The 16,802-nt window shown below is 46.8% G+C and overlaps 1 protein-coding gene across 2 annotated transcripts in view; it reads left to right on the forward strand.

Annotated features, from left to right (window-relative positions):
- Window positions 1-16,802, forward strand: part of KIAA0513 (KIAA0513 ortholog) — a 1,246,509-nt gene that overhangs the window by 910,592 nt on the left and 319,115 nt on the right. For both annotated transcript variants that reach the window (XM_069636198.1, XM_069636197.1), the window contains one exon: window positions 15,338-15,551. In XM_069636198.1, coding sequence (XP_069492299.1) covers window positions 15,338-15,551 — 214 coding nt within the window. The remainder of the gene's footprint in view (window positions 1-15,337; window positions 15,552-16,802) is intronic.

Consider the following 16,802-nt stretch of genomic DNA (forward strand, 5'->3'; position numbering starts at 1 on the left):
GCAATTACATTTGCCCTGCAGAAGCCCCAGGATCATCCTGATACAAGTGTTCCCTTTGATTGACTCACTAGCCACTGACAGCTGCTCCGGACATCATCTTTTCTCGCTCTCTGCTCCAAATACACATCTCTGTAGCGTTGTGAGCCATGCTCTCACTTTGGAAATCTCTCTGGCTTGCCAGGAGCTCCACTTTCCTCTCGCGGATGCTGTCGGTAGCTTGCAGCACTGCTGTCTCTTTCGTGCTCCACAGCTTCGGCTGTGGGCACCTGACCAAGGATGCTCTAACAGCTGTGACCCTCTTACGGCCTGCTTGGACCTCTGCGTTGTAGTCTCTCCTGGGTATTTGCCAGCGTCCTGACCTCCAGGCAGGTCCCTCGTCGGCAGCCGCCTTCTTGACAGGATTTCTCTCCTCGCAGGCCCGAAAACACCCGGCCAGGCTTCTCTCCTGCTGGTCTCCCCGTCCTGATTATCAGCTCCACCTTTTTATGCACCTGCAACCAATTAACAGGTTGCAGGTGAGCCTCCTCAAATCTTCTTGCCTCACCATAGTTACTGGTGTTCTCTGGGCATGCCTGACCCTCACAAACAGTCTTCAGGCCTCTTCCTCTTCTCAGTACCAGAGTGGTTAATGACATGTTAGTGTGTACTACTCCTAAATAAAAGGAAGTGATTGGCGACAACCTATAAAGGCAGGGGGAGGGTAAGGGTTGCTCTCACAATGAAAAGGGGATGCCCTGCCTTGTTCCTAGATATCCTCCTATTTGCCTTCTTCCTAGTGTCACTATATTCATGGCATTTTCTAGGGTCATCCGGGAAGCAAGACCAGGGTAACAAAAATCCCATAAAGGCTTTGGGACTGAAGGTTCATCATGGAATGGAATGGGGATATCGTGTCTCACCCAAGGACATCTCCCTTCCATACCCCAAGTCTCCCCTACCCAGGTGATCCTCCCTCATATATCCACCCCCCGGGTCGGGATCCAAAAGTGTTGGCCCTTCCCTGGCCACTTGAGCAGAGGATATTGGGGAGAAGGTCAGGATGCCCTCGGGTTCGTTACACAGAGCAACTGCTCCACAGTAGATGGTAAGTAAACTACCTCACAGATGGCAGTTTCCCTGTGTATCCAGGGAGCGGAAGTCCATCTATTTCCAGTCTTTGCCCCTCAGTGGGGTTTCCCAGTCTTTATAAGGTAATGGCCCAAAATGTTGCCCTCACAATTACAACGGCCGAAAATGCCAACTTTTTTTTTTAAGACGTCGCCCCACCCCCTCCTTTACACCATATATATATGAGGGGGGTATGTAATATAATGGTAATATGGGAGGTTGCAAGGGGTCTCTCCCCACATATGTACGTGGTGTAGGGGGGGTTTTAAAAAAAATTAACAAAAAAAAAAGTCATCATTTTCGTCCGTCGTAATAATAGTGGTCGCAATAATCGCATAGATCCTTTTTTTAAAAATGTGTTTATTTTTGTACAAGGCAGGGTGATAACAGTACCGACATTTATCAACAAATAAAATGCATTATTGTAAAAGCCCAACTTTTCATTTCTCCAACCCTCCTCAAGATTATCAGGCCTTTCAAGGGACCCCTCCTTCATTCTTGTTCCTGTGGGGCATCTCCGTTTTCCAGGACTTTCCTGGCCAGTTGGGGTTTGTAAGTCGGGGCCGGAAAGTCAAGAACAGTGTTCCAAATGTTCCGAAAGCGGAGGAGGAGGCCCGCTCTAGCTGCCGTCACTTTTTCTGCTATCAGCACATCCCATAACTTCAACCACCAGAGGGGTAAGAGGGGGCCCTCTGCAGATTTCCATGTGCGGACCACCACTATTCTACCCACCAGCAAGCATTGGGACAGGAGCTTGGCCTTGGGGCCTGTTCTCGGGTAGGGCCTAGGGATCAGGAGGCCCAGGAGGATGGATTCAGGGTCTAAGGGAAGTATGGTTTGTGTGATGTCGGCGATGGCTCCCAAGCATTGTTTCCAGAAGCTTTGGACTTTGGGGCAGGTCCACCACATGTGAAAGAAGGATCCTATCTGGCCGCATCTCCTGCAGCAGGCTGGATCCAGAGTATGGTTCATGTGGTGGAGACGAAGAGGGGGATAGTACCATTGCAGTAAGATCTTGTAGGCGCATTCTCTGTAACGCATGCCAGTGATGAATGGGTGCGGGTCCAGATGTCCATCCAATCCTGGTCCTGTGGGTGGCCCAGGTCTGCTTCCCATTGTGCCATAGCTCGAGTCCTGAAGACCAGAAAGTCTCTCTGGAGCCGTTTGTATAGCACAGAAATTCTGCCCCAGGTTGGTAAGTCCTTGAGAGTTAGTTCTATAGCTAGGGTGAGTTACTGCCTGATGTGTTTGTGGGTGGGAGCACCAGTGGCGCAGCAGGAGGTATGTGAACCTGTCTTGTTCCTGCAGTTGAAAGAATTCCTTGCATCGTTCGAAGGTATGTGGTTGTCCTCCCTGGAAGAGTTGCCCCAAAGACTCCAGCCCCCCGCAATCCAGTTTTTGAAGTTCTGGGGAGCTGTTCCGGGTGACAAGGTGGGGTTTAGGAACACCGGGGATGAGGGGTTAAGTCCTCTTGGAATCTTTTTGTTGCCTCAGAGTTCTGTCCCAGATGGCAATGGTGTGTCTAGTAGCCAACAGTAGTCCTTGCCATTGTTGCCTTGTTGCTGGCGGGATATGAGGGAGAAAGCGTAGGGGGAGAGCCAGGCACGATTGTTCCAGATCTACCCACCTGGTGCAGTTGGTGATTGTTTGCCATGCTTGAAGGCAGGGCAGTTGGGCTGCCATCTGGTAGTTCTGCAGGTCCGGGACCCCCAAGCCTCCAAGTTTTGCATTTCCCAACATCGTAGTTTTGGGGATTCTAGCCTTCTTCCCGTTCCAAATGAATTGGAACATTTTCCTCTGCAGTTTTTGGAGCGCCGGGATCGGAATTGCAACAGGGAGGTTGGAGCATGCATACAGGAATCTCGGGAGCAGGTTCATTTTACATGCTGTGATCCGGCACATTAGAGAGATTTCCTGTGTCGCCCAGCGTTTCAGGTCCATTTCAAGCTCTTTAAAAAGCGGGAGGAAGTTTATATAATAGGTGTCTGTTGGGTTGGCTGGGACCTGGACCCCCAGGTACGTGATCGCCTTAGTCTTCCATTCGATTGGGCACATAGGAATCAAATCCTCTCGCTCCCTCTGGGAAATCCCTATCCCCAGTGCTGTTGACTTGTTAAAGTTAATAGTGAATCCTGTGACCCTACCATAACTATGTATTTCTGCTAAAGCCTGTGTCAGGGAGCTGCGGGGCTCCGTGATGGTTAAAAGGACATCGTCCGCGTAGAGCGCTAATTTGTGGTGTGTGGAACCAGCTTGGAAGCCCTTGATCAGGTTGTTCCGTCTAATTCGTTGGGCAAATGGTTCCATGATCAAGGCAAATGGGAGCGGGGACAGCGGGCATCCCTGTCTGGTTCCGCAGGTCAGCGTAATGGGGACAGAGAGATTGCCGTTAATTCTAAGCAGGGTTTTGGACGATTTATAGTTAGCTAAGACCATAATGCGAAATTCCGGCCCAAATCCAAACGCCTCCAGGGTGAGTTCCATAAAGGTCCAATCCACCTTGTCAAACGCTTTAGTCGCGTCTAGAGCAATGAGCACCATTCCCTGTGAGTCTCGAGAAACCAGGTCCACCAGGTTCAGGGCCCTGCGGATGTTGTCAGCCGTAGATCGATTCTTCAAGAAGCCGCTCTGGTCAGGTTGGATTATGCCTGGTAGGATATGAGATAGGCGTGTTGCAAGGATTTTGGAGTAGATATTAGCATCGATATTGAGTAGGGCGATAGGCCTGTATGAGGCTGGGTTTCTTGGGTCTCCTCCTGGTTTAGGTAGCAGGACCGTCATTGATTCCTGCATGGAGGGGGTTATGATGCCCATGTCCCTGAAGGAGTTGAATAATTGCACCAGTGGGGTGAGCAGTTTGGGCCTGAAGACCTTATAGAACCTAGTTGAGTAACCATCAGGGCCCGGGGTGTGGGATTTGAGGGATTTGATAGCCTCATCTACCTCTTCACTGGAAATTGGGGCATCCAAAATGTCTCGGGCGAAGCTTGGTAGTTGGGGAAGTGCCGCTGATTTTAGGTATTCCTTCTGTTCTTCTGGGTCTCATGGCGGGGCGGTCATTAGGTGATCCGCTGCTAGGCGTTTTGTCCTGCTCGGCATACTGTGTTCTGCCTTGTGGATCCCGCAGTCCAATGATCGTGTTGGTCTGTTTCGCTTTAGCAAGCTTGGCAACCAGAAGCTTGTTTGCCTTGTTGTTTTTGGCATAATAGAATTGTTTGGCTTTTGCCAGTTGATGTGCTGTATGTTCGGCGTAATGGGCTTCGATCTTCTGCGCTGTGCGAATGGCACGTTGTGTTCTTGGGGACCATCCTTTTTCTTTATGGATCTTCTCCGCTTCCCGAAGGTCTTCTTCGAGGGGCAAACGGGTTTGTCTCCTAATCTTGTGAAAGGCTGTGCCTTGCGCTATCAATTCTCCGCGTATGACCGCCTTCATGGCGTCCCAGGTGTTAGCGGGGGAGGTATCCGCTGTAGGATTTTCTTTGAAGAAATTCCTAATTGTAGTTGCGATTTTATCCCTGAGCGGCATCTCGTTGAGCATTGGATCATAGAGAGTCCATCTGCGTTGTGCTGGATGAGGTGCTTCATTTCCTCGAAACTCCAAGGTCACTGGGCCATGGTCAGACAGGATTTTCGGGCCTATAGTTACGTCATTGGTAAATGAGAGAATTTGGGGAGAGACCAGGAGGAGGTCTATTCTGGAATGGGTTCTATGGACGTGCAAGTAGAAGACGTCTTTTTCTGAGGGGTGGAGTATCCTCCATGAATCAACCACCTTAAGGGTTTTGAACAACTGCAATAGGGCTAATTCTGTGGTGAAGTCCCCGGATGAGGGCGGATGGGATTTGTCGTTCGTGGGGTCGGGGACTCCATTGAAGTCACCGCCGATGATGATTTGGCCCTCCATAAAGAGGGAAAGGAATGCGCTCAGGGTCTCATAGAAAGCAGCTTGGCCTGTGTTCGGGGCGTATCCTGATATGAAGGTATGTAGTTGACACAGCAGCAGACATTTCACCGCCACAAATCGGCCGTCCGGACAAAGTTTCGTATCTAATATCAGGGGATCCAGCCCCTTCTTGAACAGAATTGCTGTGCCTCCTTTTTTCGTGTTCCCCGATGCACAGAACTGCTTCGGAAAGAGCCGGGAGCAAATGCGCCCAAAATCAGCTGGCAATAGGTGTGTTTCCTGTATCATGGCCACCGCCGCGTTTTTGTTTTGAAGTTTTGCAGGATTGATTTGCGTTTGGCCGGAGAGTTTAAACCGTTAACATTCAGAGAGATGAACCTCAGAGTGGAGTGATCGGGAACATGAGGTGGGGGTGTCGCCATGTTCGGAGGGGGGGGTGTGAGGTGAAGATGAATCAGCCGGCATCTCGTTGATTTTGCAACTGCACCTTTACCTGCCATTGAAATGTATGCTCTGCCTCCAACGGGAGGACAAAGGTTTAACCAAGGGGAGGGCCAGTTTTGTTAGGCTAGCACCTCCTCCGGCCAACGTGGCCAAGTAACTGAGAGTAGCCAAAATGGCTAGAATTGTGGGTTGAATATTCCAAGGACGTAGGTGGATAGTACCTCGGAATTAGGCATAGGCCGTGGGGTAGGGCCCACCGCTTCAGTCACTAGCGTTCCGTTTTTGAGGCTGTGGCTGGCGAGTTCGCTTTCAGGTGGGCCGCCGGCAGGTCTGGGAAGTTCGATTTGAGCCAGGTAGAAGATAGGCCCAGGGTTCCCGGGGCCAGGGCTCAGACTTCCGTTCCTTGGGGTTTCAATCGTCCAGAGGGTCGGCCGCATTCCCGCCTTCAGCTATCTCTTCCTTCTGAACCTCGGGACTTTTGACCAAGAGTTCTGTTGAGTTTTGGGAGTCATTGGGAGGTCCGTGTTGGTGCTGTGTTCAGGAATCAGGGGGGACCGGGTCTCGGGCGAGGTTGGATTCATGATTTTCTCGGCATCTTCCAGGTGGCAGATTCTCCTCTGGGTGTCCTTGTACGCGAACTGTAGAGCTGTGTGGAAGAGCCATCTATAGCGGATGTGCTGGTCCTGTAGGAAGACCGCTATGGGTGGGAGAGCTTGTCTTTTTTGGAGGGTGAGGGCCGATAGATCTTGATAAATTTGGAGCAGTGTGCCTTGAAAGGTTATTTCGTTCCGGGTGCGGCTGATTGCAGAGATGGCTGCTTTCGTGGTAAAAAAGTGCACCCTGGTGATGACATCTGGCGGGGCGTCTGACTCCACTCCACGTCGAGGGCGCATCCTGTGTGTGCGGTCCAGGAGGAGCTGCGACTTTTCTAAGTCGGGAAGAAGAGCTTGAAAGAAGTCGCCCACATATTCCGCCAATTTATTCTCTGGGACCGATGCCGGAACCCCTCGGATGCATAGGTTATTGCGTCGGGCCCTATTCTCCAAGTCTTCTTGTTTAAATTCCAGAATTTCAGCTTTATCCTGGAGAAGTCTGATTGCGCGTTGGACCTCCACCAGGGTGGACGCCTGGTCTTGGGTCCGGTCCTCTATCTCCCCCAATCTCTGTTCGGCCTCTTCGGTCGGTGTTTTCCAATTTATTAGAGAATTCTGTCATACATGACCTGAATTCAGACTTAATGTCCACCATAAATGTCCGAATGTCTTTCTTGGTTGCCAGGGTTCCCTTGTCCTCTGGGGGCTCCTGAGTGGGGGAGGCTTGAGAGTCTTGTTTTTGGATCTTTCAGAGGACATTAGCATTGTGGCTATATCGGGGTTCTTGCCAGATTTCAGTTGCTTGGCCATCGTGCTTCGCTGTATCGGGAGGGGGTCGTAAACCCCAAAGGGTCAGAGTGGCAATATTACAGTCTCCCAGGTCTTTCAGGCGGAGTGGAGGGCCAGGCGTAGGTGTAAAGGCTGAATTCCCTTAACAAAAGGAGTTCAGCGTGTTCTCTGGCTGTTCTCGGGCCGTAGGTTAGAGTAAATGGTTCTCAAGGTGTGGGCCGGGGCGCCCCAGGAAGAAATTCGGGGAAATCGGGGTGGAAAATTATCGTTGGTTCAGGCCAGCCGCGGTGAAGAGGAGTAGCCAGTGGCCCAGGTGATTCGCCAGCGCCAAGGAAGACGCAAGGAGGCCCCTCGGTGAGGGGGCGGGGGGCACTCGACGCTCGCTGGAAAGAGGCGCCCGGGGGTCAGGGCTCTGGAGCCCAAGAGATCCACATCTCCCACAGAGCCTTGCTGGTTGCCAGCCCCAGCCGCTGGGGAGGATCTTTGGGTTTGGGCAGCCTGGTGGGGCTTTTCCTGCTACTTGTAGGGGGCGGGGGGAGAGAGGGCCCACCATGGAGACCAGTGTAGATAGCAGATTCCCCCCACCCCCGCTCACCTCCAGCCGTTCTCAGGGCACAGGGCTCAAGATGCTTCCACGGCCCACTCTCCCGGTGCCGCTCCAGGTCAGTCCGTCGGGGGGCCTCCTCCCCGCATGCTCCCAGGCCGGCGCAGGTCCTCTGCCCGCGGGGCGAGTGGTCCCAGCAAGAGCAGGCCTGGGTTCCCAGGCCGCACCCGGGTAGCTTAGATGGCGTCTGCTGCTGTCGGTGGCAGAGGGCAGAGGCGGGGGCCGGCTGGACTCATGCAGCAGATGGAGTGCAGCTCGGAGCAGGCAAGCGGGGGGGAGCAATTAGAGTCCGCTCTCGCCCGAAGGTGTAGGTGTGTAGGGCTGGGAATATCCGGAAGCCCGATGGTGACTCCGGAGCAAGGCTCAGACGCCAGGGGCTGGCCGCGGAGGTGGGAGTCTGGTGTGCCTCTCAAAGGGCCAGCTGGCAGCAGCCCCCACTCCAGTGCCGATCACAAGGCTGGGTCGCTAGGGTCTGCCCGCCCGTAGGGATTGGCAGCACACACCGTGTCCTCCCGGCACCCCATGGATCGGTGCGGCAGGCGCTCCTCCCCCTTCAATGGAGCGGCCGGGTGGCAGCCGCGGCACACTCCTCGGTAATTCCGATGGGCTGCAGGGCGGTCGGGGGGGGTCAGGGTTCTCTGATTCCGATGCTCGTATCAGAAGCTCCTCGTCACACGGCCTCATCTAAAGTTGTGGCAGCGTCTCACGGGTCCGTTCGCCATCTTGTTTTCACTCCGACGGCGGCCTTGCATCCTTTCTCGTCCTGCTCCGAGTTTGAAGCGGGAGTTGGTGGCTAATTTTTTGTTCGTTTGTTGGAGCAGGAATGTTCCAAAAGCTGTGGCAGGCATTTTCGTTTCACAAAACTTGCTGGAACATAGCCTTTATTGAGTGAAGCAGCGGGCTTCCCACGGAAGCCATCAGAGGAGCAACCACATCGTTGGTGCTCCAGGCCACGCCCCCACATAGATACTTTTATAATACTGATTCAGCAGCTGGTCTTCTAAGGTGGCCCAGGATTGGTCTTTACATTTAGCAACTTGTTTTAGGTTTCCTGATTGGCTTTGCCTCTCATGACATTTCATTTGAAATGTGGTCTTATTTGGTTTCTGGCATCGGTCCGTTTTAATTCATGTATAGTTTGTTCAACTGTTGGCCACTGTCTTTTAAACATTTTTGATCTTCAAATGATTTTAGGGGCAACTCTAAGGTACAGCAGTGTACTGGGTTTGTAACTAAACAAGATCTGTTTCGGCTAACGTCTGCGGTTTGCCTTTCCTTGGGTATTCAAATTTGTTCAAAATAATGTGGTTTGATTTAGCTGCATAGTTACCATTGCTTGCATTCTGTTTTTTTAATGCTATTCCAATATTAGAATTAGTCTGCCCTTTCTGGGGGCATGTTGGGAGTTGTCCTGTATTCACTTTCTAAGCATAGCTAGATTCTTGTAGTTTGTGTAAATACAATGTATCTGAGTGGAGGGCGAGCCCAGGGAATCTCACTCCTCCATCCACCCTCTTTGATGTACATTGGGTAGCTGGACCAACACAGTCCCCTGCAGCTCTGCCTCTTCATAGAAAATAACTGGGCGTTACTCCAGTTCAGCACAACTCTCATACATCCATAACATGACATTGTGTCACTGTTACTGTTTTTTTTATTTTTGTACATCACGTGTAAAGTACTTCCTCGATGCTGAAAATAAGAGAATTTGCATGATGTCCGAGACCAAGAAAACTGGGGGAAAAAGGAATATTAGTGATTCAACATATAGGGGTATTGGTGAAAGACCATTGTACTAGAAAAAAAGCTATAAGATACGTATTTGAAACATATCATGCGGGCATTTTTTGTATTTGTTTGCCCTTGTATCAATAACTGTTCATTAAGAATATCTTTCAGTTATTATTTGGGGAACATAAAACCCACTGTTAGTATAGGGGTCCAATATTCCCTCAGTGCATGAGCTGTTTTGGTCAATACGCTTATTTGTTCGAAAGGTTATACATTTGAATCTTGCAAAGGGGATACTGTATATGTTCATTCTTTCATGAAAATTGTTTTGTGCATAATTGTTGATTTGTTCCCACTGTGTATTCACGGCTCATGCCCTGCTTGCATGGTCAGTTAATCCAATTATCCTGATAAGTCATCCACACTTTCTACGTCCTGGATCAGCATTCTCCTTTAGGCTATGAGCATGGGATCAAAATGCACAAAGGGTGGCGTTAGAATTACACACTGAACTATTCTATCCAAAGATTGAGCACAGAGGAGATGCACAGCAACAGTGGGAACGTATATTCCTTCTCAAAGTCAAACTTGAGATATGGCATTTAATTAGATAAAGATTCTGAGAGCAATCAAGGGATCTCCATTGTTATCCAATATGTTAAAACATGTGGGCTGTAGCACAACAAGTAGACAGTAGTAGTATGTGATTCGTGGTCCAAACATTGCTATTCCTCATTTGGTACTTTGATGTGGACAATTTGAATCCCAGCAACGTTGGCATGTTTTGTAATTTTTCTAAGGTAACCGTAGCTACTGAACAAAAATGTATGTGTGATTTTGGAGAGAAAGAATTTGGTGCTGAGAAATGTACTGAAAAGCCTTTATAGTAATGAAAGTATCCAGTGAAAATGTAGCCATTCAAAAATGCAGTCTATGAAAGAGTCATGCTGAAAATACCTCTGTATTACATACGTTTCCAAGCAAAAAGTATTCCATAAATGCAGCTGAAAAGTAGCCAACAATGTAGTGCTGCTAGGATAATTTTTAGGGTTAAGGAGGGTTTAGCAGGCTTGTGATTTCCTGGTTTAGGGTTAGGATATGGGTTAGGGTAAGGATAGTGGTTAAACTAAAGATGTTGGGGTTTGGTTAGTCATTAGGGTAGATTAAGTGTCAGATTAGTGTTAGGGGCTATTGTTATGTTGGGGCTATTAGAGTAATGTTTTGGCTAAGTGTTAAATAGAAAGTATAGGGAGGTTGGAGAGGGCTGGTGATGTTGGCGTAGGATAGCAGTTAGGATATACCCAACTGTTACGGTATAGTAAGTATTAGGGTAAGTAGTAGAGCCACAGTTAGGGTAAGGCTAATGTTCGTATTAGAGCAAGGTTTTGGGTTAGGGCAAAGTCTATGACATTTGTGGCGAGCTAGTGATTAGGTTGGATATAGGTTCACTGTTCATTTTCTATTGAATTTATATTGAGTAACATGCAAATAAAATGTTTTAACATGCTTTACCGTTCTGTAGGAGTTAGGGTTAGAATAATAGTTGGAATTAGAGTTACGAGAAGTTTTAGAAATGGATTTTGGGTCCTTGTGGAGGTTTCATTGGATGTCTGGGTCATATTTAGGGTCACAACCTTGTACTTTTAGGGCATTGATTTAAAAATAGATTTATTGGAGACTCGATTACTGGCAACAATTTCTCACTTTGGATTGCTAGTATTGGATGACTACATTTCTTAAAACAGCTTTTTGCTGACTACATTTTCAAATGACTACATTTTGCTGGGCACATTTTCACATAGAACCGCTAAGAACAATCGTAAAAAAAATCAGAGATCATGTCCTATCACAAAATACTATTGAATCATTTATAATTGTTATAGCATATCTCAGTACCAACAATATTCTATAGGAATTTATGTTCAGCAAGACAGTCAAAACATTTTCAAATATTGCTCAACTCACAAAGAGATTGCGGAATACATATGAGATTTCCAGCTTTGTGAACGGCACTACGATCTTTGTGGTATACACCATCTTCTGTGCAGGTGCCAAAATGTTGGTTCGACTGTAGGACCTGTGAAACCATGTATATTTGAAGATCTACATTTCATTTGTAATGATGAAACTAAAGGCGATCATTGGCAAATCAATTGCACTGTCAACGTCCTGAGGAAAACCACAACAAATTGAGATGCCTAACCCTTCGGCGTGTACTGGCATATGCAAGAAAGTGAGACCAAATGCACATTGAATTTCCAGATTTGTTAACTGCAAAATAATATTTGTGGTATAAATCAGGGTTCGCGCATGTGACAAAGTATGTTGGTTCCACCGTAATACCACTGAAAACATTTATATTTGAAGACCTATGACACCAGTCAGAACATTGTGAATAAAACAGCAAATTGAATTTATAGCGCTACAGTATGTTTTGACTTGCACAAGAAAAGGAGACTGAATAATAGTCTCTTTGGCAATGTAGGATATACCAATTTGATTATGCTAACCCTATCCTGAAAACAGACGATGAACAAGGACATTTTCTCTAAACCTTCAGCGACATGATCTTTTTGCCACAGAACTAAAATGTGCATGATTATACCATCAACTATATGAAGCATTATGAGCCAGACAATATATCAATGTAAAAAAGAAAAGGTCAGGCGCGCACTCTAGTTCTCAGTCTTTTTAATCCTCAAACTAGTAATAACAAGGTTTGATCGCAGCAATGTTAAAAAATAACAGGGTTAAATCCCAACTGCCACAAAATGTTCAAAAAGAAATATACCACGCTTAAATCCCAACTGCCAGTTCAAATGCACAATAGTTCTGCTCCTCAAAGTACTTTCGAGTCTTAAACTCTCTTCAGGGAGGCTGTCTTTATAATCAGCTGTTGCCAATTGCTTGTTTAATTAGTCTCAAGGAATTCTGGACTTTGTAGTGATGCCACAATGTTTTGTTCAGGAGACAAGGAACTAACTCCCCTCCAAACACACACATCTTACCCAAAATTGGGGTAATTAATTAAATTAAATTTTATTTAATATATCAATGTATGCAACTACCAGCAGAGCCCCCCAAACAAGGACTACAACCACATGAAGTTCAATGAGAACTACACTCCGGAGCACACAGAGAAGGAAGAGAGACCTGCTCCACAATGATTTTTGTTAACCGCTGCAGGGTTATGTGAACTCAGAACCAACTGGCCTTGTGAATCACAATGTATTACCATTTTTTTATATTTTTGTACAGAAATGAACACATGTATTTACCTTGCAAGCCAACCAGACTCCATGCCTTTACCGTGGAGCACTACTCAAAGATATCCGTTACGTGGAGGCTCCACTGGAAAGGGAGGCCGGTGAAAGAGAGAGAAAGGAGAATCCTACCCCTCAGCAGGGTAGCAGGAAGGGAAATAGTCCATAGCACACAGAGAATAAGCAAACTCCATAATGGGGAGTGAGTAAGAAGTACCCCAGAGTGGGGAGAGTGTGAGAGCGCCCCACAATGTGGAGTGAGAAGAGTCCCCAGAGTGCGGAGTTGAGACTGAGAGAACCCCAGAGTTGGGAGGATGAAAGATTGAAAGACTCCCAGTGGGGAGAAAGACTGAAAGAATGCCAGAGTGGAAGGAAACTGAGATAGACCTGGACTCGGGCACCTGGATAACCTTCCAGCACACTAAGAACTGTCTTTTTTTGGCAACTTAAACTGTGTCCGAAAGCCTTTACTAAAAGGGACAGGGTTGGGTCCAGAAGCCAGCAGCCATCCCTGCCAAAGTCGGTCTTTGTTGTTCGATGTTTTCTTTTGAGATTGGGCTAGTAAGTGTAAGTTGTTTAGAGCAGGATTCCAGACAGAGGACTTTGTTATTATTTTACTGACATGCTGACAAGCACTTTTATGACTTTCGTTGATAGAATAGGGACTGAGGTGGTAGACCTAGGGGAAAGATTGTTTTTTTAATTGACACAAATAAAACCTTTAAGCTATGCCTGTTGTCAGAATCCTGATTCTGACTTTCCACGGTACCAACTAGCTGTAACTGGCGTATTGTATGCTGATCTAGCACTCTTGTTTTCTCACTGTGCTCCCTTTCGCTGACTCCTTCTGTTCCTTTCTGGCTCTCTTCTTCTGTGGACAAGTTTGACTTTGTCAGCTGCACACTTGATAGACAAACCCAGCCATTGTTGAGAGTAGCATGGCTCTAAGCAGAAAACTCAGATATCATGAAGCAGGTGGTGGTGTTTTATGGTTAAAAGTAGAATGAGAGCAGCAGCAACAGAGGCATCCCCAGAAGTGGGAACTGGCCTGGTATTCGGGGTCCTAAATTGTCATTTCATGTCCTGCTGGAATGTCGGCATCGCACTGAGGGCACATTCTTCGTACAGGAGCAGTGAGAGGGAGACACAGGCACTTCTTGGGATGCTGGGGTACTGGTAGACCTTTTAAGGGAGCTGGCTGCAGGATATGTGGCTGTTTATTTTCCATTTCTTGTTAATGACGTGTTTGTGCATACTGTAACAAATGGTTGGATTCAGCAGTGTATTCTTGACAAAAGAATCTATCAAAAAAAGAGGAAACCATTTAATTGTACTAACATTGTAGACTTGATCTTTTAAATGTCAACAGTAAGTTTCTAAATATCCCTTCCAGTGTATATTGTAATTGTAGTAAGGACATTACACTTTTTATGAGAAAAGCACATTATCAAAATCTAGATAATGTACATTGATTTCTGGTTATCATTACAAGACTGGGGCGTTCATATTGTACGTGTGCAAAATAACCATAAGAGAAAGTGGACAAATAGCACAAATGAGGGTTCCTGGCTGCTTGCATATGATAGAGAACATTTTGGGAACCTAAGAATGACCACAGATCTTTATATTTGACAAATGCCATTGATTGAAGGGATGCATGCTTCAATTGCCATGTATGCACACTGGCCTCTGTACTCCTTTAATTTTTCCCAACACTAGTGTATCCATAACCACGAAGACCATCTACTAATTCAGACAGCCTCAGGGTTTGGATGAAAGCATAAAACTGCTGCAATATCATTTACTCCATTGGTGCCTATGGGCCTTGTTTCCAGAATTTTAGGAGAGGAGGTTAGAGGGGAAGCCGGTTGGGCACATGAACAGTCCACAATGCACTGAAAACCAAAGGCTCTGTAAACCTAAGGTATGTAATTATCCCATTAACAGCCAAAATATAAGCCAACCAGGTGTTCTCTATTATGGTTATGCAGTATCTTGGGGGAGCTGTTACAATAAGGCATACCCCAGAGTGTTCCCTGATATTGGACTTTAAGTGCGCCTCATGGTCTCTTGAGCATGCATAGTGGCTGTTACCAATCGGCTCTTGCCTGGAAAGTTCTTATATTTTTAGGATTAGTCTGGAAAGACCAAATGATGCATCACGAGTGCTTAGTGGCCCACAAGAGGTTACTCAACATTTGTCTTCTACGCCCGAACTACAGTCTCAACACAAAACCTAAAAATGGGGATCTGCTTGATGGGATAAAAAGCAACGCAAAGCAAGGCAAGGCAAGAAAGCAGTCAGGCAAGTCAATACTTGAGAGAGGAGTTGGGGGAGAAAAGGGGGGCTGAATGAACATGCAGGCCGGTTAGGACAACTGCAAAAAATAGGAGTGTCATTGCTTGAAAAGGCTCCACAACTGTTTAGGAGAGAGGGTTGTGGAGCCAACAGGCACATTAGCTGTAACACTCTATGGCTGAATGTTGGGCTAGATTTCTTTAATTTATATTTTTGCTGGGTAAATAATTCTTAAGTACTCTGTCCTGCATTCCATGTCCTGGAAGAAGCTGGAGTAGATTGATCAGTACCACACATATTTACAATTTAGGGGCACACACACATATTGTCCGGGAAAATGTTTAACCTGACCATCAAGTTCACATATCTTCTAATTTTAGAAAGATGAAGGGAGGCTTATATTTGCCCATAAATATGGGCAAGTTTAAATTGTGTCTGTATATTGCAGGTTTATATTTGTTTTATCACCTTTTTCATTCTTTGTGGCATTTTCTTTCTTTGTCTTGGTTGATACACGCTCAAGCAGTAGTTGATCATGTTTGTATTGTGAGTTCAATCTGCCTTAGAACATGTAGTTACAAGTACATCTCTCGTTTATTTTAGGAAAAACTCACTCGCCTCTTACTGAGGCCAAAGAAAAACCAATGGGCACAGGCAGCATCGACTCCTATTTGAAGTCGGCTAACAGTTGGCTGGCTGAAAAGAAAGACATCGCAGAACGGCTCCTGAAGAACACCTCTGCTAAAACAGAGAACATGAAGGGATTCTTCGGAGGGCTTGAAAGCAAGCTGAAGGGGCCGCAGACCAAAAAAGAGGAGTTAGTATAATTAATAACGATTGGACTGATATCTGTTGTGTTTCTGTGAGCCTTAGCTGATGTCTGCAGAAGGTGGAGACAATGCTGAATCCTGCATGTTAAACTTGTTTAGCATTGAGACGGGGTGTTGAGCATTTCACTATAGTCGAATGCACACAGCGTGACAGTTCTGTGGAACTTGGCAGGTTTTGTGCCTACATTTGACAGTCCTCTAAACGAGTGCAAGAATAGTCATTCCTGGGGTGTGTGGTTAGTGTCCATGTATATGGCATGGGTATGTTGGCAATGAACCCTTCTAAACGACATCCGATGGTTAGAAGGGTTCATTGCTAAATTGAAGAATCAGGAAGACTTTCTAGAAAATGTGCACATGAAGATGCGCAATCTTTAGCACAGGTATAAAAGTGCATCTGCACCTTTGTCATCCTGATTAGACAAACTGCCAGGCTCCAGATTGTGACATAACATCCTCAGTTCACAGACTAAATCTTATCAAAGTTATATTTGTGTGTGAACCCACATGCACAGTCTGATTGGGACGAGGGTGTGCTGTCATCACCAGAAATGTATCCCATCTGAGGAAACTCATCCCTGTCAGGCTGACAGAGCCCCTTCAGCTCATTCACGACAGGCAAGGGGGTGCACCTCTATTTCTTTGCTACATCATGCGGATAGAGTCTCACCTCTAAGACAACTCTGTAGCAAATAGGTAGGAACATGTGCTTTGTTTCAAGAGGGACATGCTTGCCGGCAACATATGAACCCCTCAAGTATTGGCTTCTCTTTGGAAGCCCTTTTCTGTAAGTAACATATAGCAGAAGTTCCCTCCGACAAGATTATGCAAGGCAGCTGCCCTGAAATATGACTTGCCTCTTTTTCTAGGTAGGAACATGTTATTCCCACCCTAAAATGCTCTGTTGCTTATGGACAGGGTACTGATTATGATGTAAATGCCTGAAACCCCCATGAAAAAGGTCTCTGCTTTGTTTCTGCCTAGCAGGATATGCCAGTTGACCTCCATTCTGGTACAGTGGAGGTCATGGGATTGACCAGATTCACCTGGAAAACTGTAAAGTTATTTTCTAATGGTTGAACAAAAGATCCAGAAGCCCAGAGCCCCATCTGATACAATGTCTGTCCAAGCATTCCAGTCCTATGTACATTTAGGCATGCTGAAGCACAGAAGTTGATCAGCATCAGCTATATTCCAACCTGCCAGAAAGGGAAATAATGTGATCTTCTGAAAAAGGG

This window comes from Ambystoma mexicanum, chromosome 1q (assembly GCF_040938575.1).
Source record: "Ambystoma mexicanum isolate Mex_15411 chromosome 1q, UKY_AmexF1_1, whole genome shotgun sequence".
In the NCBI taxonomy this organism is placed as follows: domain Eukaryota; kingdom Metazoa; phylum Chordata; class Amphibia; order Caudata; family Ambystomatidae; genus Ambystoma; species Ambystoma mexicanum.